Source organism: Engystomops pustulosus, chromosome 4 (genome assembly GCF_040894005.1).
Source record: "Engystomops pustulosus chromosome 4, aEngPut4.maternal, whole genome shotgun sequence".
Taxonomy (NCBI): Eukaryota; Metazoa; Chordata; class Amphibia; order Anura; family Leptodactylidae; genus Engystomops; species Engystomops pustulosus.
In genome coordinates this window covers 93,143,647-93,162,099 of record NC_092414.1, presented here as the reverse complement: position 1 = coordinate 93,162,099, position 18,453 = coordinate 93,143,647, and the positions used below count along the sequence as shown (strand labels likewise).

The 18,453-nt window shown below is 35.3% G+C and overlaps 1 protein-coding gene across 17 annotated transcripts in view; it reads left to right on the top strand.

Annotated features, from left to right (window-relative positions):
• Positions 1 to 18,453, top strand: part of KCNC2 (potassium voltage-gated channel subfamily C member 2) — a 183,188-nt gene that overhangs the window by 160,809 nt on the left and 3,926 nt on the right. For 9 of the 17 annotated variants that reach the window (XR_011854905.1, XR_011854906.1, XM_072146728.1 and 6 more), the window contains exon 4: positions 445 to 600. Coding sequence is in view for 15 of the 17 variants with exons in the window: in XM_072146728.1 (XP_072002829.1) it covers positions 445 to 600 (156 nt within the window). In the remaining 2 variants the exon portion in view is untranslated. Of the gene's footprint in view, positions 1 to 444; positions 601 to 11,132; positions 18,448 to 18,453 lie in introns of those variants that run through there. The other 8 variants (XM_072146731.1, XM_072146739.1, XM_072146738.1 and 5 more) reach the window with 3 other exon arrangements.

Sequence of the window (18,453 nt, the reverse complement as noted above, 5' to 3'; positions counted from 1 at the left end):
AATATGTATATATCAATATCCCAAGTAAGTTTGATGGGACATAAGGACATTTAAACTTATTGTAAAATATGGCTAGTTAAAAGGAGCATGTGGTGTTTTACACACTTAAAACACATAGAGACTTTAACCGAACATTTTAGGATTTGAAACTTTGCTGCCCCAGAAAACTTGGAGAAAAGGTAGAATAAACATTTCTGAATTCAGTACATTTTGAAAGTCTCTACAATACAGTTAAAAATAAAAAACATATAGAATATTTCCAGAGAGCTTCACCAGATGTCATAGGGGGCAGAGAAGAGGTCAGTCTGTAAGTCGGGTGTCCTTAAGTTGGGGACTGCCATATGTTTTAGTTATTGCTTTTTTAATTATTTTTAGAACATCAATTTTTTAATGATTATTTTATAACGCCTTTCTTTGGTACAAATCCTTCTTAAATATTGCTAGGTGAGGATAGTTCAGGAAGTGACCAGCCACTATCACCTGGAGAAAGGCACCCGATGAGACGCTCTAGCACCAGGGACAAAAACAGAAGAGCAGGAACATGCTTTCTTCTGACAGCAGGTGATTACTCGTGCAATACTGATGGAGGGATCCGGAAAGGTATGGGCTTCTTAAATTATTAACATCAAATTATAAAGTAAAAACTACTATATAAAGGACCTTTGAAGCAACAATTGGCACTCCAGCTATGATAGTCCTCAATTATCCATTTGATTGATTTCATAGCGACTGAGGATTTATATGAAATATAAAATTATAAAGCTAGGAATGCAAAATTAGATTTCCAGCTGGCGTTCCAAGGATGTCTGTCCTTAATATAGTGGGCTATTTATCAAGCTGTTGGAAATATGTAGCTAAGCATGGCTTATTGTGAATTTAGAAGCATGAGTTATTTAGCTGACTGCATAGTAACACAGAAAGAAAAGTATAACAATCTGTATGCTCTATATACAGATCTATCTGTTCCGCTAAATAACAGTAATGTTAATATATAATAAATGTTAGCACATAATGATATAACATGGCCTTTACATTTTGGTCTGGGTACTGAAAGTATTTAAACCTGTCAAGCTCAGAGTACATTCAAATATTCAGAATATCAGCTGTGGATTTTCCAGAATTCTCCCCTGTAAATAAGAGCCAAAATGAAACTCAGGGTAATCACTGCAAAATGTCTGCAACTTTAAAATTTTAAATTGCAAACCACATACAGAAGACCTGCTGTAACTGCTGCAGTCATTTTGGCTGCAAGGGGTTTTTAAGCTACATGTCATTTGTAGCAGATTTGTAGCACATTGAAGAAGATTAGCCATGACCCTATCCTCATTCCATACCTAAATTATATTATTTCACATACTTAAAAAGTATTTTGGAAGATTTTTTTGTTGCTATCATAAATGAGTTTCAAGATATTTATAAGGGCCTTTAAACCAGACCTTGTCTTTCATAGCTATTATGTGAATTCTCTGTCTCCATGAACTGAGAGCAAAAAGCAGACATGTTTCCAGTACTTTTCTTCCACATGTTCCTTAGATTCAACACTTACCCTTCTTTCTTTATGAGAAATAGCATAAGAAGCCAATCTGACATGCCGGCTTTAAATAAATTGGCTTTAATAAATTATTTTATTCCCATTTGACATCCAATTCCACTACCTCCCCTAACTCTACTGGTTTCAATGTTTGGCAATGCAGCTTTTACAGGTATAGTGTAAAACTGTCCACCCTACATTTTAAAATCCTTTCCAGGGTTGTATAAGATATGCAAAATATTAGATAAAGGCAGTAATTTTTTAACAAATCATATGTGAACTGTTGACCCCTGTTAGTTGCCATGTAACCCCTGTAGCCGACCAGTAGCTGACCAGCTTGGTCATATATGCCTATTCAGGTCAGTGATTGGCTAAAGAAGTCACATAAAGACAAAGAGAACAAGTATACTTCTGGTGCAGAATGGATGGAGTGGTGGCACTGGAATGCCAGGATTAAAAGGGACAGTTTTTATTTGAAATGGTTTCTTGCTTTTAAATGGTTTCTTGCTGGTATTATTTCAATAAAAACTGCAGTTTCTAAGACTTTCTAAGATTTTTTACTAGAGCTTACTAATCCATCGCTTGATAAATGTGTTCTTAAGATATCCATGCACAATGAATGACTGTATGGTGTTCAATGTACTGCTTTGCTCCTATTTTTATTTCCTTCATCCACCAAAGATGTTGCTAACAAGTTGCTTTGCAATGTATGTCGCTCAGTCTAATCATTTAATCATTATGTCTCATGTTCTCATTTAATTTTTTTAATTTTTTTGTCTGATCGTCCTGTAAGCATATAGTATAATAAAGATTGGAAAAATAGCAATGTGGTAAGACATCATGAATAGGAATAATAATAGGAATAGGAATAATTAGCAGGTCATAAGAGTTTGGATATCCCATTGAAATTTGGCCTACAGATGCATTCACCTAAACGAGAAATGTTACCATATATAGTTATTTGTTGTTGTTCAATCAAATACATCTCTATTAATTAAAAAGAAAGACATAGAAAGGTGAATGTAGAATTAAAAGATGTTATTGTGAGTTATTGTGAGCAGCAGTATAACTTTTGATTCTCACAAGTGCATAGATAAAAGAGATCTTTGAGATTAGAAAAACATTCATGGATTGTCTCAGCTATTGTAGAATTCATGTGCATCAAGTTCCACTCCAATTTGATGAGACATGTATCAGAAGTGTCTTTGAGCAGAACTGTTTTAGTTGACCATGGTAACCACTCAGAGCAACAGCTGTATAAACAGCTGTAGGAAAAATGAAAGTTGAGCTCTGATTGGTTGCCATGGACAACTAGAACATTTCTGTTTGAAGACAATTCTGATAAATCTCCACTGTTGTTATAAAAAAACTAAAAACTTGTCAGGGCACATTTACTAAGAATAGTGAAAACTGCACTAAATGCAGTTTTCCTGTGTAAAGTGCAGGGTGTGCCAGATTCAGAATTTTTGGCGCCCATTTTTTATTAATCTAGTGCTCCCCGCACTGCCCCAACAGAGTTCACCAACTTTTTTGTGGTGCACCTTTAACATATGCCGTGCAACAGACTTTGCATTATAAATTTGGTGCATGGTCTGACTGACCACTGGAAAACCCTTTAATTTGTGCCTTGTGGACCACAAAATGGTCACGTGTGACACAATTGTGGTACAGAAACTTCTTAAATAACTGCTGAGAGTGGCGTGCAAGCGGGAGTAATGCCGGTACTGCTTTTTCTTGGACTCTACTTCTTCAATAACTATACAAACAGTTTGCACCTAAAAGAAAGTGCAAAGTCTGCCAGAAAACTTGCGCATGGCCCTTAGTAAATGTGCCCCCTCACAATATGTAAAATTCCAGGGCGCTCTTTTTATTTCAAACAAATATAGTTATATAATTTATATAACCAAGACTCATTGGGGGAGATTAACTCAACAATATATGTAAGGCTCATTTCAGACTATTGTCAAGATTTCCATTTGTTTACCTCCGTTACAAAAAGATAACGGATTGTAAATAAACGGTAAAACAACTGAACATAACATATGACAGTGTTCGTTACAGTAACAGACACTTACTATCTTTCTGTCTATCTATCTATCCATCCCTCAAATCTATCTATCTATCTATCTATCTATCTATCTATCTATCTATCTATCTATCTATCTATCTATCTATCTATCTATCTATCTATCTATCCATCCCTCAAATCTATCTATCTACCTACCTACCTATCTATCTATCTATCTATCTATCTATCTATCTATCTATCATCTATCCCTCATAGATGTCATCTATAGATGTCTCATTTCTACCTTCCTATTGATCTCTCACTTCTACCTATGTACCTATTGATCTCTCATTTCTGCCTACCTATTTTTCACTCTATACCTCACATTTTTCTACAGTCTTTCTATCATCTAATATTAACTATTCTGTTATATTTGTATATTTATTCATTTTAAATAAATGTAAAAAGTGACATTTACTATCCGTCCTCATTCACATCAATGTAAAAGATAACTTAATATAATTCGTTATGGTTAGTAAGGCATCATCCGTTATAAATGAGTCTTTTATTTTAACAAAATAAATGTACTTCAAGCTCTGTCATTTTTGCTGTCCAAAAATAATGGATGAATGTCTAACAGATGACAACAGATGTCATAAAAATTTACATTGATTTCAAAGGGATTTATAATAGATATGTTCAACTTCAGGTTTTTATTTTTTTAAGCGGAAGGTAGAAATAGAAAAGCTGATGGTAGTGTGAATTTAGCCTAAGTATGGTAAGAATTATCTAACATTGATTGAGATAGATTTTCCATTTTAGACACTTTTGTTACACTTCTATTATTTGTAAAAAAAAAAAATTAGCTGTAAAATGGCTTAATGAAAAGTAAAAATTAAAATATTGCTGCTTTTTCTAGTGGGAACTGATTCTTCTAATGTAAGATGTAAAGTAACATTGGACAGCCAATACAGGCACATATGTATGATCCAGCATCAGGCACAGAGATATTTAAATATAAATGCTTAAAATGTCTTACTTACTTTTTCTTCTGTATTTCATGAGCTACTGTAGGGAGCAAAAATAGCTAAATATGCTGTTAATAAGACAGTAAAATTTTGTATTATATATTCTGATGTATTAAAATAACATTTTGTTTATGTCACCCAACTGTGAATAAAGAGTTAATCAGAACTTACTTTCCCTGTTAAAGAGGTATTCTCATGTTTAATCCTATGCCACTGATGCCTTTTGTCCAATTTGTGACTCATTTAAAAAAAAAACTTTTCTAAGAACAAAGTTGTTTGAGGGCTTGTTTTCTGTGTAACATATTGTGCAATTTAGTGACTGTATTTCATATTCACGCTGTGTAGTGAGAAGCGAAATAAAATTCCAAATGCAGTGAAATTAACCAAAAAAACACATTTAGTTGTGGGCTCTGTTTTCACAGTATGCTCCCTCTTATTCTTTGGGTGGATACGATCATGGAGATACAAAATTAATATTGGTTTTACTTGGATTGAATTTAATAGATTTTAAAAAATTTTAATCCTTTGTCCAAAATAACATTTTTCATTTCGCCATATTCTTATGCTAATAACTTTTTCATACTTCAGTTTTGGGAGCTGTGTAAGGTGTAATCTTTTGCAGAGCAGCTGACAGAGCTGATTTTCATGGCTGCTATATTGGGGACTGTTCAACTTTTTTATCAATTTTTATTGAACATTTTTATGTCTTGTGAATTGGCTAAAGCAGCAATTTAGACATTTGAGTGCTATTTTCCGTTTTGGGGTTCCCACTAGGAATAACTGGTTTTATCTATTGATAGAAGTAGACTTGTGAATCGGAGCAAAACGTGTTTATGATTTTTTATTGTTATTTTAATATTAGTTCAAGTGAAAGTAGACTGATTTGAACTTAATGTTTTTCCATTTTTTTAAATATCTTAGCTGTATTTTTAGATGACCTAGCCTACTTTAAATTCCGGGAATCTGATGGTATCTACCAAATATGACAATATTACTGTATTGTAGAATATGGTGAAATTCCTATTAATATGTGCCATGTGCACACTCTAACAAATAATGGCAAAGACTGGTCTTCATGTCTCATAAAGACTACGGCTGTCATGCGAATGGAAAGTAGTTCTTAATGATGTTAAGGGGAGCCCTCCCCCAAATGGCGGCTTTTGTTGGCGGCAATTAAAGGGTTTACAACCTTGATTGCTGCTGGCACTGGTGCTGCCCATGGGTATTTTCCAGCAAAAACACGGTATGTAGGAAGAGAGCTTAGCCTGTGAGCCATCTTCAAACATCCTGAATGCCACCATGATGTAGAGTTACATCACGTGTCATTAAGGTGATAATATTTGTGATATCCACAGGATATGTGATAAATATATGACTAATGTGAGTTTCGCCACCTATCATGAGAAGGTGGACTGCTGATCCCATACTGTGGCCGAATGGAGATCTGTCCATGCCTGAGTTGCCCCTCTCTATTCAGGTCTATGAGAACCCTGAAATGGCTTCAAATGGTCAAGTCTATATGTATCACTATTCTTGTTCTTCCATAAACCTAGATGGAGAGTGGGATAATTAAATAAATATTAAACATGAGAATACCCATTGAAAATTTTAAGTTATTTGGTGCCCAACAGTAAACATAGTGGTAGCTCAAGAAGAACAATTTTGGTGCACATGAAATGTTTTCATTCAGTATATATTTTTCTACCTATAAAAAACAATGTATAATATATAAATATTTTTAAACATCTATTTTACTTCTAATTTGAAAAAAATATTAATTGTACATAATTTGTAAAATGAGGGAACTTGATATCCGCATTTGGGTTCAGCCAATCCTAATGGAATCATAGCCATGAGTAGTTTCAAGGTGCTGATTGGCACATTGGCATTATTTCTGGGTCGTGCTGCCGAACCCAAACCCCGAACCTGAAAGCAAAAATCAGGTCTGCTCATCTCTAATTATGTCTAATAGTGAGGTTTTGCCATCTCTATAGCCCTGGTAGAAATAGATTAATAAAATGTGCTGTAAAATAGTCTTAAGTGTTTGTGTAAAAACCTGGCAAAAAAGTGAGCCTGTCATAATACTAATGCAGTGTAACATGCTATAGAGCAGAAAACAGTAGATTAATATAGATGTTTATGAGGAAAGGTTCAGAATAACCTGCATTTTCTATATCTACATTTCTTTGCTACGAAGTCATTGGGGCAAGCTTATTAAGGATTGATAGACATTTCTGGAACTACTGCATATCACATAACCACCTCTGTAGCAAACATTAAGGTGTATTAAATAAATGTTATAAACAATATTTTCTCCTGCGACAGGTTCGCTTTAAATAAGGTGCAGATATCCCCCATTGTGTCTATGTTTTCTCTGGTTAAAGAGAGATAAATAAGGGTAAATCATAGAACACTTGTAGTTTCGGTATGAGCTAGTGTGTGTTCAAGCATCACTGTATTTACATGAGAGATTCTAGGGCCAGGACAAATCCGATAAGAATACCCCTCCACCAGCCCAAGTTATGTATTGTATTTAAACTGAAATAAATGTTCTAATTTTCAGAGAAGTGGTTAATATAAATGTTAGGATAAGGAAAAAGGACAAGCCCTGTGTTTCCCCCACTCTATTCCCTTGCTAACTTGCACAGGTGATAACCAGATGAAGGTCCCTTGGTTTGTGCACGTTAAGACAAACTAACAAGAGAGATAGATAAGCAGCGTGGTTAGGCAAACCAAGTCAAAAACAAGATGGTGGTAAGATACAAAACTGAATGGCAAAATAATAGTCAAACGTACAAGCAAAAGATCAGAAAACAAGCAAAAGCACAGTAGAGTATTCAGATAAGTGGATGACTTGTCTAACAGGCACATACATAAAAGTGAATAAGAAATATATGCAGTGACTGGACAGTGCCCCAGAATGGGATTGGAACAAGACCAGACTTTCATATGACTGTGTAAACTTCAATCAAGCAGCCCTCTACGTAGCATGCACCTGGGGTTGGTTTTCAGACCAGAGAAATCAAACTGCAAACTGTTCATGTAGTTCTGCATTGGCACGTTACTGTGTGCCTGCTGTCTAGTTATTATTACTCACTACCTCCAGCATCTCCAGCTGCCGCAGTCATTAGCGGACAACTAGATCTGAGATCAGGATCTAAAAGTGATCTACGGATTTTTGAATGATGACATCAGTTTCCAAAAGTCAGTAAAAACATATGCTTTTTTTTAACATGTCCCCAAACACCACTAACCTGCTACACTGCAGTAACAAGTAGTTTATATATTATTAAGAGGACCCTGAAATAATAAGTGAAGATCACAATAAACAGACCTCAAAAGGCTATTTTCTCTATCTTGCCTCCAAATTCACTGGCTTCAGGTCTTGCACCTTATCTGTATAGTTCCTTAAATAGTAAAATAAACTATACAGGTATGCTTTTGTGACTATTTCAGTCGAGTTGTTCAACATGAACTAGTCTGACACCCATGCACATCCATGTTGAGCAGCAGTGTGCAAAATATTGGACATAAATCTAATCAGAAGCCCATATACCTTAATAAATGTGTTATAGAGGAATGGTACCACTACTACTACCCTGCTTCCCTAGTGATAGTGCTAATCCTGTCCTTGCACTGTGTTAGTGGCTTCTGTATTTTCACTTGATTTAGTTGGAAATGTCAGGCACAGTCCTTAAAGTGGTATTCTTATCTGCTCATTGACATTTAATTTAATTCACCTAACATATAGATATGTTTCTTCAGTTGGTTGTTATTAAAAACAATGTACCTGTTTGAAGATCATTTCCCATAAATGTAGCCATGTTATCCCTTAGAAAGAGATTGTTGTCCTTGGATACGACCACTGCTGCTGGAATGATTGTGCAAAGGAACAAATAGTTTTTACATATAAAAAAATGGCCGGGTATTACTGCATGTCCCACAGCCCTCCTGTGGTAATGAACACTGAATCCCTGTGGTCGTGTGCCTTACTATAGCATGCATAGCCATCCAGGGTGCAGAGGTGGTTGTATCCAAGGACATCTGTCTTGTTTCTAAGAGAAAACATGGCTACAGTTATGGGAAATTATCTTTACAATGAGTTTTTTTTAATTACATCTAACGTAGAAATGTTTGTATATAGCAGATGAATTAAATTAAATATAAATACCCAGATGGGAAAACCCCTTTAAAAAGAATGATTTTTATCTAAAAGCATAGTACTTCTTAACCATGTAACACATGACAATGTTAAGCGCAGGGATATATGTATTGTACTTGTGATTTAAATAGGAACTCTTTGTTCTTGTGACATACTCTGTTGTAATGCATGCATAAATTTCCCAAATTGTAACAATCCTGGAGCATCTTTTCTGATCTTTCTGGTTTGGAATATTCTTTTGTTATTTTCTAGGAATTTATGAATACATTGGCAACTTAACGTAGGAGACTATGATTTAATCATTGCTGAGAATATCTGACTTTGTACAGAGTCATTCCATTCTTGAAGGAATAATAGAGGAATACAACTATGCAGTTACAAAAGAAGATGGTTATTGCAGAGCAGTTAATTTTAGAAAATACAAGCATTCACAAATAATACATTTTTGTGAGTTATGAGCATGATCAGACACTCTCCGATTCCTGTTTGGATTTTCTTGTTGGTATGTAAACACTGCCAAATTGCATGAATCCAAAGTGAAGATGTTACTTTGATATACATTAAAGAAAATTGATCCCAGATCTTATGCTTTTAGCAATACCTATAAATCAGTTTTTTCTCCCATACTGATACATATAACAGAGAGAACAACCTGTTACAGTTTCCCATGGAGCTATCAAGAGATATGGTAATAATTTCTTTGTCCATTTTTTCTGCTAATTTCTTCCCTCTTTAGGTTGAAAGCCTTCTCCATATACGTACATGGCATATAGAAAAGGACTGGAGGCTATTCATTCTTACCATACATTTGGTATGGTAAGAATGGTAAGAATGAATAGCCTCCAGTCCTTATCTATATGCCATGTACGTATATGGAGAAGGCTTTAAACCTATAAAGGAAGTAAAAATATTGGGGAATATTGGAAGTAAAGTATATTGCGAAATTTACTTTTTCACCTGCACTACTCCCTTTTTAAATAGAAAAAATTGCTTACAAAATAGAAAGGTAAACTCATAAAGGGTTTTCAGCTTTAAGGGGTTTAAGAACTTAGGTATAATATCAACCTGTGTCTCTCAGGTTTTTGTGAAATGCCTGATTTTTAACAAGTCTGTCAGTAATAACCTAAATCAACCACTGTGTAGCCCCCTCATATCTTTGGCTCCCAGCAGTTGCGTTGGATGAATTGCAGGCAAATCCACCCCTGATAAGAACTTTATAGTGATACAAGGTAGTTAGTCATTGGTTCAACTTAGAAATTCAGTTATACATTTGGTTGTATGGACAAATACATCTCAGCTTCTGAACTGGGACGAAAACGTCTGAACTGGGACTAATAAGTCTGAACTGAGATTAATAATTACCAACTGGGACAAATAAATCTCAAAAAGTAGTAAAGGAAAGCAAAGTGGTGATAAGTCACCACCACTGACTTTAATATAGGTGATATCTCTGAAGATGTTAGACCTCATTCAGCTGGGTGTTTTTGATATCAGTATGCTTATTTTTTGCAGATAGCTTACTGACGCATTGATTTCTATAAGTCTGTTCAGATGTCCATTTTTTTCAATTATGTGCAGATGTGAAGAAAAAAATTGCAGCATGCACAATTTTTTCTCAAATATGGACCACAGACCTCCGTAAAGAACGGTTGACATACGGATGTAAAAAAAATTGATGTGGATACAATACGGACTTCACCGGTGCATCTCTATAGATGCGTCCGTCTGAAGGCCTGAGGCCCCTTGCGCACAAACGTATGGGGGCCATTGCTAGGGCCGTACAATTTGCAGCCACATCAACCCCCAGATGTTTATGGCAAGCGGTGCAGTGAGCACATGATGTTTCACCCCAATGATGTTTCACCCCATCATAACGGAGCTGGGCATCTGCATCTCAAAATATAGGTCATGACCTTTATTTTTCCGTTTTTACAGCAAAGCCACTCAGCTTTCAATGGAGTGGGGAAGGCTGACGAGCGCTGACCCCTTCTCTATCCTGCACTCTGTTGTATGCTCACCTTGGCTATGGACCAGGCCAGCATATACTCGTGTACAAGGGCACGTATGATGGTGAAACATACAGGAACAATGCTAGAGTTTATCAGAGAAGAACCTCTTTAAAATAAAGCTCCATCTTTCAATAATATTTGCTATATAGTCAGCCATTGAATTATCTGGATTACTTGTAATATTTATATGTGGGCAAACCATTTTTATTTATTTTTTATTAGCTTTTTACATAAAAGTTGGCACATGTTAACTGTACTCAATCAAACTAGTGAGTAATGACTATTTTAAACAATGTTAGCTACTGATTCTTGTGTTGTATGTGGGTTTTGGAGTTTTTCATGTCAAAAGTGAATTAATAAAACTGAATTTTATGGATATTGTTTCCATGCCTAGGCACCTCTTCTTCCACAAAACAGCTTTATCAGTTCTTTTAAAGAAAAAATGTTGGGCAGGGAGCGAGAACTGAAATCATCTGGATACGGACACTGGATTGGACACTGTACAACTACAGTTTGTCCATGGCTCAAAAGTAGACAGCGGACTTGAATGCTGGTTGTGGAAATAACCCGGGAAGGCAATGATACTGAAGGAAGCAGCGCTGTCACCTGATAACTTCTGTCTCTTTCCAGTAATTTTCACCTGAAAATGAGCTTGTATTTGGCAGAATACATTTTATAGAGAATCTACCAGGCAAATGTATAGTAAGTAATCAAGTAAGGTGGCTAATGATAGACAAAGAGTCACTTAGTGAACACCTCAGTAATGATGATGGTTAATATTTCCAACAGAAACACCATCGAAGAGGAGGGGGACTTTTTGGAAACTGCTACAGCAAATGTGGAATGACATAAGTAACAATGGGACAGACAGTAGTGGTCATTTTTTTATTTATGAAGAAGAGAGTACAAATAGATCTGCCCTTTTCATTTAGATGAAGTTCAGGGTCATTTAGGTGTAATGTTTGATGGTAAAATAATGTATAGGACATGAAAATCTTGTATATATTGGGATGATTCTTATTTTCAGAAGATGGAAGAAATCTTGATCAGGACTTTGAACATATAACACCAATAAATTAGTGTGTCATTTTTAGGGGGGTTAAAAACAAGCAGTGTAGCATTATTTTCACTTAACCAAAGGATGTGGCCATTCATCAACAGCAATGTTTTAGCTGTGGCAAATATTTTTACTAATTTTTATTATATCAGTCCACCCTGCTGAAATGAATTGCTCAAAAACATTTTCAATTTTGTATGTAATTTTTGGTCCTTTTAAGTTACATGGCATCATATTGTCCTGTAGGTGCTGTTGCTCTCTTGGTGCAGGGATACCTATTATACTGGGCAACAAATATATTAATCACATTACTCCCTAGCCAGTCATTGTATCTTCCCTCACAAATTGTACTTGGATTTGTGGGTCATTCTACAATAGAATATTTTAATATGGAATCCAAATATACAAGAAATTATTTACTACAAGGCTAGACTTGATGATGAACAAATTTTTCGATGTGAGCAAAACCAAGCGGTCCTGCCATATTTTGGACTACAGAAAATTTGGTATGCAAATACTGACTCAGTATAGTACTAAGTGATTTCCAAAATCAGTTAGTCAAGATAAGAAAAAAGTCCCAAACTCCTTGTTGTCTCACTTCTGGAATAACCCATTGATGGAGTAATCTGCCCCCCCCCCACATTGTAATAAAGTGGTGGTTGTGCACAAGAAGAAAAAGAAGAAAACAGGTTGGACTAATAAGGATAACTGATCATCCTTAGCATTTGCTTAACCTACTACTCCATTCAGACATGTATCTCACAATCTTATGATTAGTGAGGATTCTGGTGTTGAGACCTGAGTTATTGAGCACCTATCTTATGGCTGAGCTATTTGGTAATGATTTTGGGAAAATGCCTTTAAAGCTTTTCCATTAGCAAAAAGTGCACACAGTTATTAAGTAACAGCAAAGATGATTCTGTTGTATAATTTCAGTTACTTATGTCAATGAAATTATATGAAAAGGAACTATATAAATTGGAGATCAACATTACAGAACAATGTATGAACACTTTATTTTACCAGAAACAGAGAAAGATTATAATTACATTTTCTGGAGGTTACAACAGTCACTAATCATTAGGAAGTGCTCAGGCCTCTGCTTTGAATATCTTCAGCACATCTGCAGCTACAAGACATCACACTGTTCTCACACTGTTCTGGTCCACAGTTTGGTGACTGTTGTAGGTTTCTTGGCTATGACTTTGTCATCAACGATTTACCATAGGTTATTTATTGGGTTTAGAAACTGCTTTGCCCATTTTGCTGTGACAGGGAGTATTGTCCTGCATGCATACTTGCATTCACATAGCTGTATGAGAGTTCCAGCTCCTGCTGTTGAAAACATTCCCCACATATTAAAACTTCCACCACAACCTTTCACTTACTCCTTTACACATTTTGGGTTCGGGACATTGTATAAACGGATGAATAGATCTGTACCCTGTTCAGTGCTGAACTGGCTAGCAATTACAGCTGCTGTCTTAAAATGATTACCATGCAATAGTCTTTTGAGAGTGTCCATTCTTCTTGGGGGACCTGAATGAATGTGTGATGTTGTAAATATGCAATATTCTAGAAAATCACAGACTTGGAATGACCAACTTCTCTTTTTATGGTTGATAAGATCACCCCTTTGAACTTCATCTAGACATTTTGCTGCGGGAAGGTTTCAGTCACTTTGGAACGGCACATCATTTGTGCAAAGTCAGTGAAAACTGGAAAATTTCACTCAGTTAAATAGGGTTTGTCAGATAATTAAGGAAATTAGCACCAGGTGCCAGATTAACATCAATAATATGCAGGTATCTGAAAGTGTTCTCTAATTTTGATCAGTGTTCTATCACAATGATTTCATTTACAATTTTATTCTGTGCTTTAAAATACATACAATTGATAGGATATATTCACAGATGACTACACAAAGACCTTGACAATTTGGAATTTGTATGTTGTTCTTTAATTTTCCTCTCCTGTGTATAATACTTAGGGATGGTCAGGAGCAGACTGTGGATATGGATATTCAGCATGACAAAAAAAACTATCATTTCAAATATAAAATACCCTTTTTCCCTATGATCACCATCCCTATGAATGCATTGCCCTAATAACTGGTCTGCCCACCTTTACATACATGGACAAAATTGTTGGTAGCCCTTGTTTAATGAAATAAAAATCCACAATGGTCACAGAAATAACTTGAATCTGACAGAAGTAATAATAAATTACATTTCTATGAAAATGAACAAATGAAAGGCAGACATTGGGGCACATTTACTTACCTGGCTGACGGAGTTCACCCGAAGTGCATTATCCAGCGACATTGCACTCTGCTGCGATTCACAAAGATCATGCGCCCGATATCCTGCATGTGTCGCTTCCCCATTCAGGTCCGTCAGAGTTCACCATCTTCTTCCTGGTGTATGTGGTAAATTGGTTGCAGCGCAATTTTAAAGTTAAATACCGCGCTCAATCCAAATTGTTTTCAACCATGCTTCAACAAAATTTAAAAAAACAACTCATGAAACCGGCCTCAATAGAAATGATGGAACCCCTAAAAAAATGTGAGCAAATGGACATGTTAATTTAATCTGTCAGTAGCCAGCAAATAGGGCTACAGCTACTCACTGTGCCATTGGTGACATGGAGTGTACCACATTTAACATGGACCAGAGGAAACGAAAGAAAAAGTTGTCTCAGGAGCCTAGAAAATTATTATAGACAAACAGAGGTAAAAATTATAAGACCACCTCCAAGCAGCTAATAGGGAATAATGACCCAAAACACACAGCTTAAAACACCCAAGAATGACTAAGAGGAAAACATTAGACTACTCTGAAGTGACCTTCTATAAGCCCTGACCTAAATCCTATTGAATCTATTGGAAGGAGCTGAAACATGCGTCTAGAAAAGGCCCCCTTCCTCAAGTGGCCCAAAATACCTGCTGAGAGGTGCAGAAGTCTCATTGACAGTTACAGAAATCGTCTGATTGCAGTGTTTGCATCAAAAAGTTGTGTAACAAAATTTTAAGGGAACTATCATTTCTGCCCAGGCCTGTTTCATGAGTTTTATTTATTTTTTTAATTTTGTTGAAGCAAGGCTGATAAGCAATGTCTGCCTTCCATCTGTGCATATTCATAGAAATTTTATGTATTTTTACTTTTGTCAGATTAAAGATATTTATGTGTCTGTTGTGGCGTTTTCTTTTATTAAACATGCGGTACGAACAATTTTAACAAATCAAAATGAAGAATGCATAGGCATCATGTAAGATCATATGTAATTGTGGCCACTGATTATTATATTGTACAAGTGAACAGTGATTAAAGCATGTTCATTACTGGTTGGGCTGCTGGACTGTCAGATGGTCATCATTTGCTTTTTATGTTTTATTTTGACCATTCTATGTGGAGTGACTAAACAAATATTGCTAATAGGAGTGAAACCCGAATTACAATTGATGGTTCACCAATCCAATGTTTAGAATGGAACCAAATGGGCAACTTCTGTAGGGTTTACATTTTATGACTATATTGTCAATTTTAATGAATGGTGGAGCTTTAGTTTTTAGAAGTAGATTTTAAACTTTCATTTTTAATTAGTAATGAAGATTAGATATAATTATATAAAAATGAATGTATCCATATAAAAGATTATTAAAAGGCAATATTGTTATCAAAGATACAAAGGGTAGTAGGGTAAGGTCAGCCATTTTCATAATGTAAGCTGTTTAACTATATAAGCTGAAGAGCTGTGTAATCACACCTTTCTATAGGTTGTTTATGGAGCAATCCAGTGCAGAAATACACAGTATTTTTTAAAAATTGTTCCCATAGTCCAGTTACTGTAATCCTTGAATATAAATCAATCTTTCACTGTAATGTTTCAAACAACATTTAACACATATGATTAAACAATCTCCAAGGCTGTTACATTTAGTAGTTTTGCTCATCAAAACTACTAATATTTAGTGTCCCAATTGCACCTGATACATTACCTTTAAATAACGGATGAAAAAAGTAACTATTTAAAGGAATATTGGCAAAATACTGATACCAAGCTGTCACAATTTACAGGGGCATAGGCATTTTTTAGACTTAAAGGGCATCTACCACCAGGGTGAAGGACTGAATGCAAATGAGCCTGAGGGGCTCCAGACTCTGGATGCCTATGAGGATGTAGCAATACGGTTGTGGCAGATCCTGTAAATTGTGACAGCTTGGTATCAGTAATTTTGACAATATTCCGTCAAATAGTTATTTATTTCATCCATTACTTAAAGGTAATGTAAAAAAAATCTTTGAGAAAGGGTCATCCGACCCGAAACGCGTTAGGAGGATATACTATACATTCCTGTACTTTTGTTTTACCATTCTGGTTTTATCAATAAATTATTTGGAGTTGTAACCAGTGATACATTCGCTGATACTCTCAGTCGGTGGTCAGCGTCCGTAGAATCTAGCCAACCCATCCTTATATATTAAAGGTAATGTGTCAGGTGCAATTGGGACACTAAACAAAAAGCAGACTTATTGACACCACAACTCAAGGGGCACATTTACTAAGGGACGTGCACCATTTTTCTTGCGTACTTTGCACTTTCTTTTAGGTGTTCCACAGTTATTTAAGAAGTGTCTGCACAAAGAATTTTGTGGTGCTGCTGCACTATTCTTTATGCAAAACAAATTTCTGCACTGAAATGGGCGTTCCATTGCTTAGTTGGACCGTGCGCCACATTTATCATGCAAAGTTTCACAGACATGTGTTGCATGCCCTGTGTTAAAGGTGCACCAAAAAATAAGTGGTCCACTCTGTCTGGAGAAGTGCAGAGGGTGCCAGATTCATGCAGAACGTGCGCCAGAAGTCCTAAATCTGGCACACCCTGCACTTTTCACCGGCAATCTGCACCTAAAAAGACATAATACAAATTAGACTCAGAAAAAAGCCAAAAACAAAAACTAGACTGATTAAGACACTAGAATGAGAAAAGATAAATCTCGCCAAAGTCTATTGCCATTGTTTCATTAAAAAAAATGGGCATGCGTTGGGGGTAACAATCCATGATGAGTTCAATGAGTAGATTGGGTTCATCTCTTAGTCATATTAAGGACATTAAACCATGAATCAAAAAGTACCTTATGCTGGTTTGGTGTCCAAAATGTACACGATAAGTTCTCTTTGACATTATAAAAGCAAATTAACATTAGTTTGTTTTGGAAAAATGTAAGAGTGAAAAGTAGTTAATGGCTGACCACTATATTTACAAAGTATAGGTTTTTCTTCATCTTGTTATAAATATTTTTTTTTACAGTTATACAGTGCATTGGATGAGTTTTATTGACGCTGGTTCGTACATAATAGTCTTGCTTTTGTAAAAACCTTTTCCAGTCCTACAATTATTTTCAAATGTTTTATGTTCTGACACAGATCTCAAGAATACAAAAATGGCTACATCCAAACATAGAACTTACTACTTGTGTAACCGGTATTTTTTTTATATATTTGTTTTGTTTGAATACATGTATCTAACAGTATGGGGTTCATTGTGCTTCTGTTAACTGAGCACCTGTTTAAGTTGTTGGACAATGGATTGTTGATAGACAGTCATCTCAACAGGTGTCCTCTTATGCTTTGTTATGCCTGTATAAGTGTACATTTACAGTATGTAACAGCTGGCCACGAGATCTCTCCTGCTAACAAACACCATGGCTGGAGAGTTAATGGAAAGAGAGGATTTTACTTTTGAATATGTAACACTAAGAAACAGTATATTACACAGTCACCCAGTCAGTTTAATGGGTGGTATGCAATATAGCAAAAGACTAGATGGGGCAAACCCACTGACTGAGTGATCACATTGCCCACAAAAATGTAGTTTAATAATTTCATCTGATGTATCTATATTGAACAAAATAATCTTAGTTTGATTGCACAAGAACAATTGAATTTTCAATTCTGAAAATGACTCTAATGTGGGAGATTTATCATAAGTTTCTTAGAGCAGAACTGTTCTAGTTGCCCATGGCAACCAATCAGAGCTCAGCTTTGATTTTCCCACAGCTGTTTATAAAATTAAAGCTGAGCTCTGATTGGTTTCCATGGGCAACTAGAACAGTTTTAACTCAGAAACTTGATGATAAATGTCCCCCTATATTCATAGTGCAGGTGACAGGTAACGATTTATAATCTACAAACCAATTTAAAAGCATTTGTGAAACAACAACCGTAGATTTTCTAGTGATTTTTTGTTTACCTATATTAGATCAGGTATTCAGGTAATTTTGAAAGCAACAATAACTATACAGAAAATATCAAGAACTAAGTATGTTTGAATAGCTAACTGTGCCAGTAGAAATACTGTACATATATCTAATAAAATATATAGTAAAATAATAATATATAATAAAAGCTAAATAATTATAGTCATTGTAGGACAATAAAAAATAGGTATTTTGAAAACTCAAAATTAAAAAAATGACTAAATTGTATCAACAATCATTTAATATTTCTGAATATAACACTGTTTTTAGATTACATAGATTGATATTTGTCTGTTTATCTATCTATTTATCTTAACATACAGGATAACCAGAAAAATGCATGAAAGTTAATGTTGACCTTGGTATTATAACTTAACATTTATCTAAATTGTTTATAG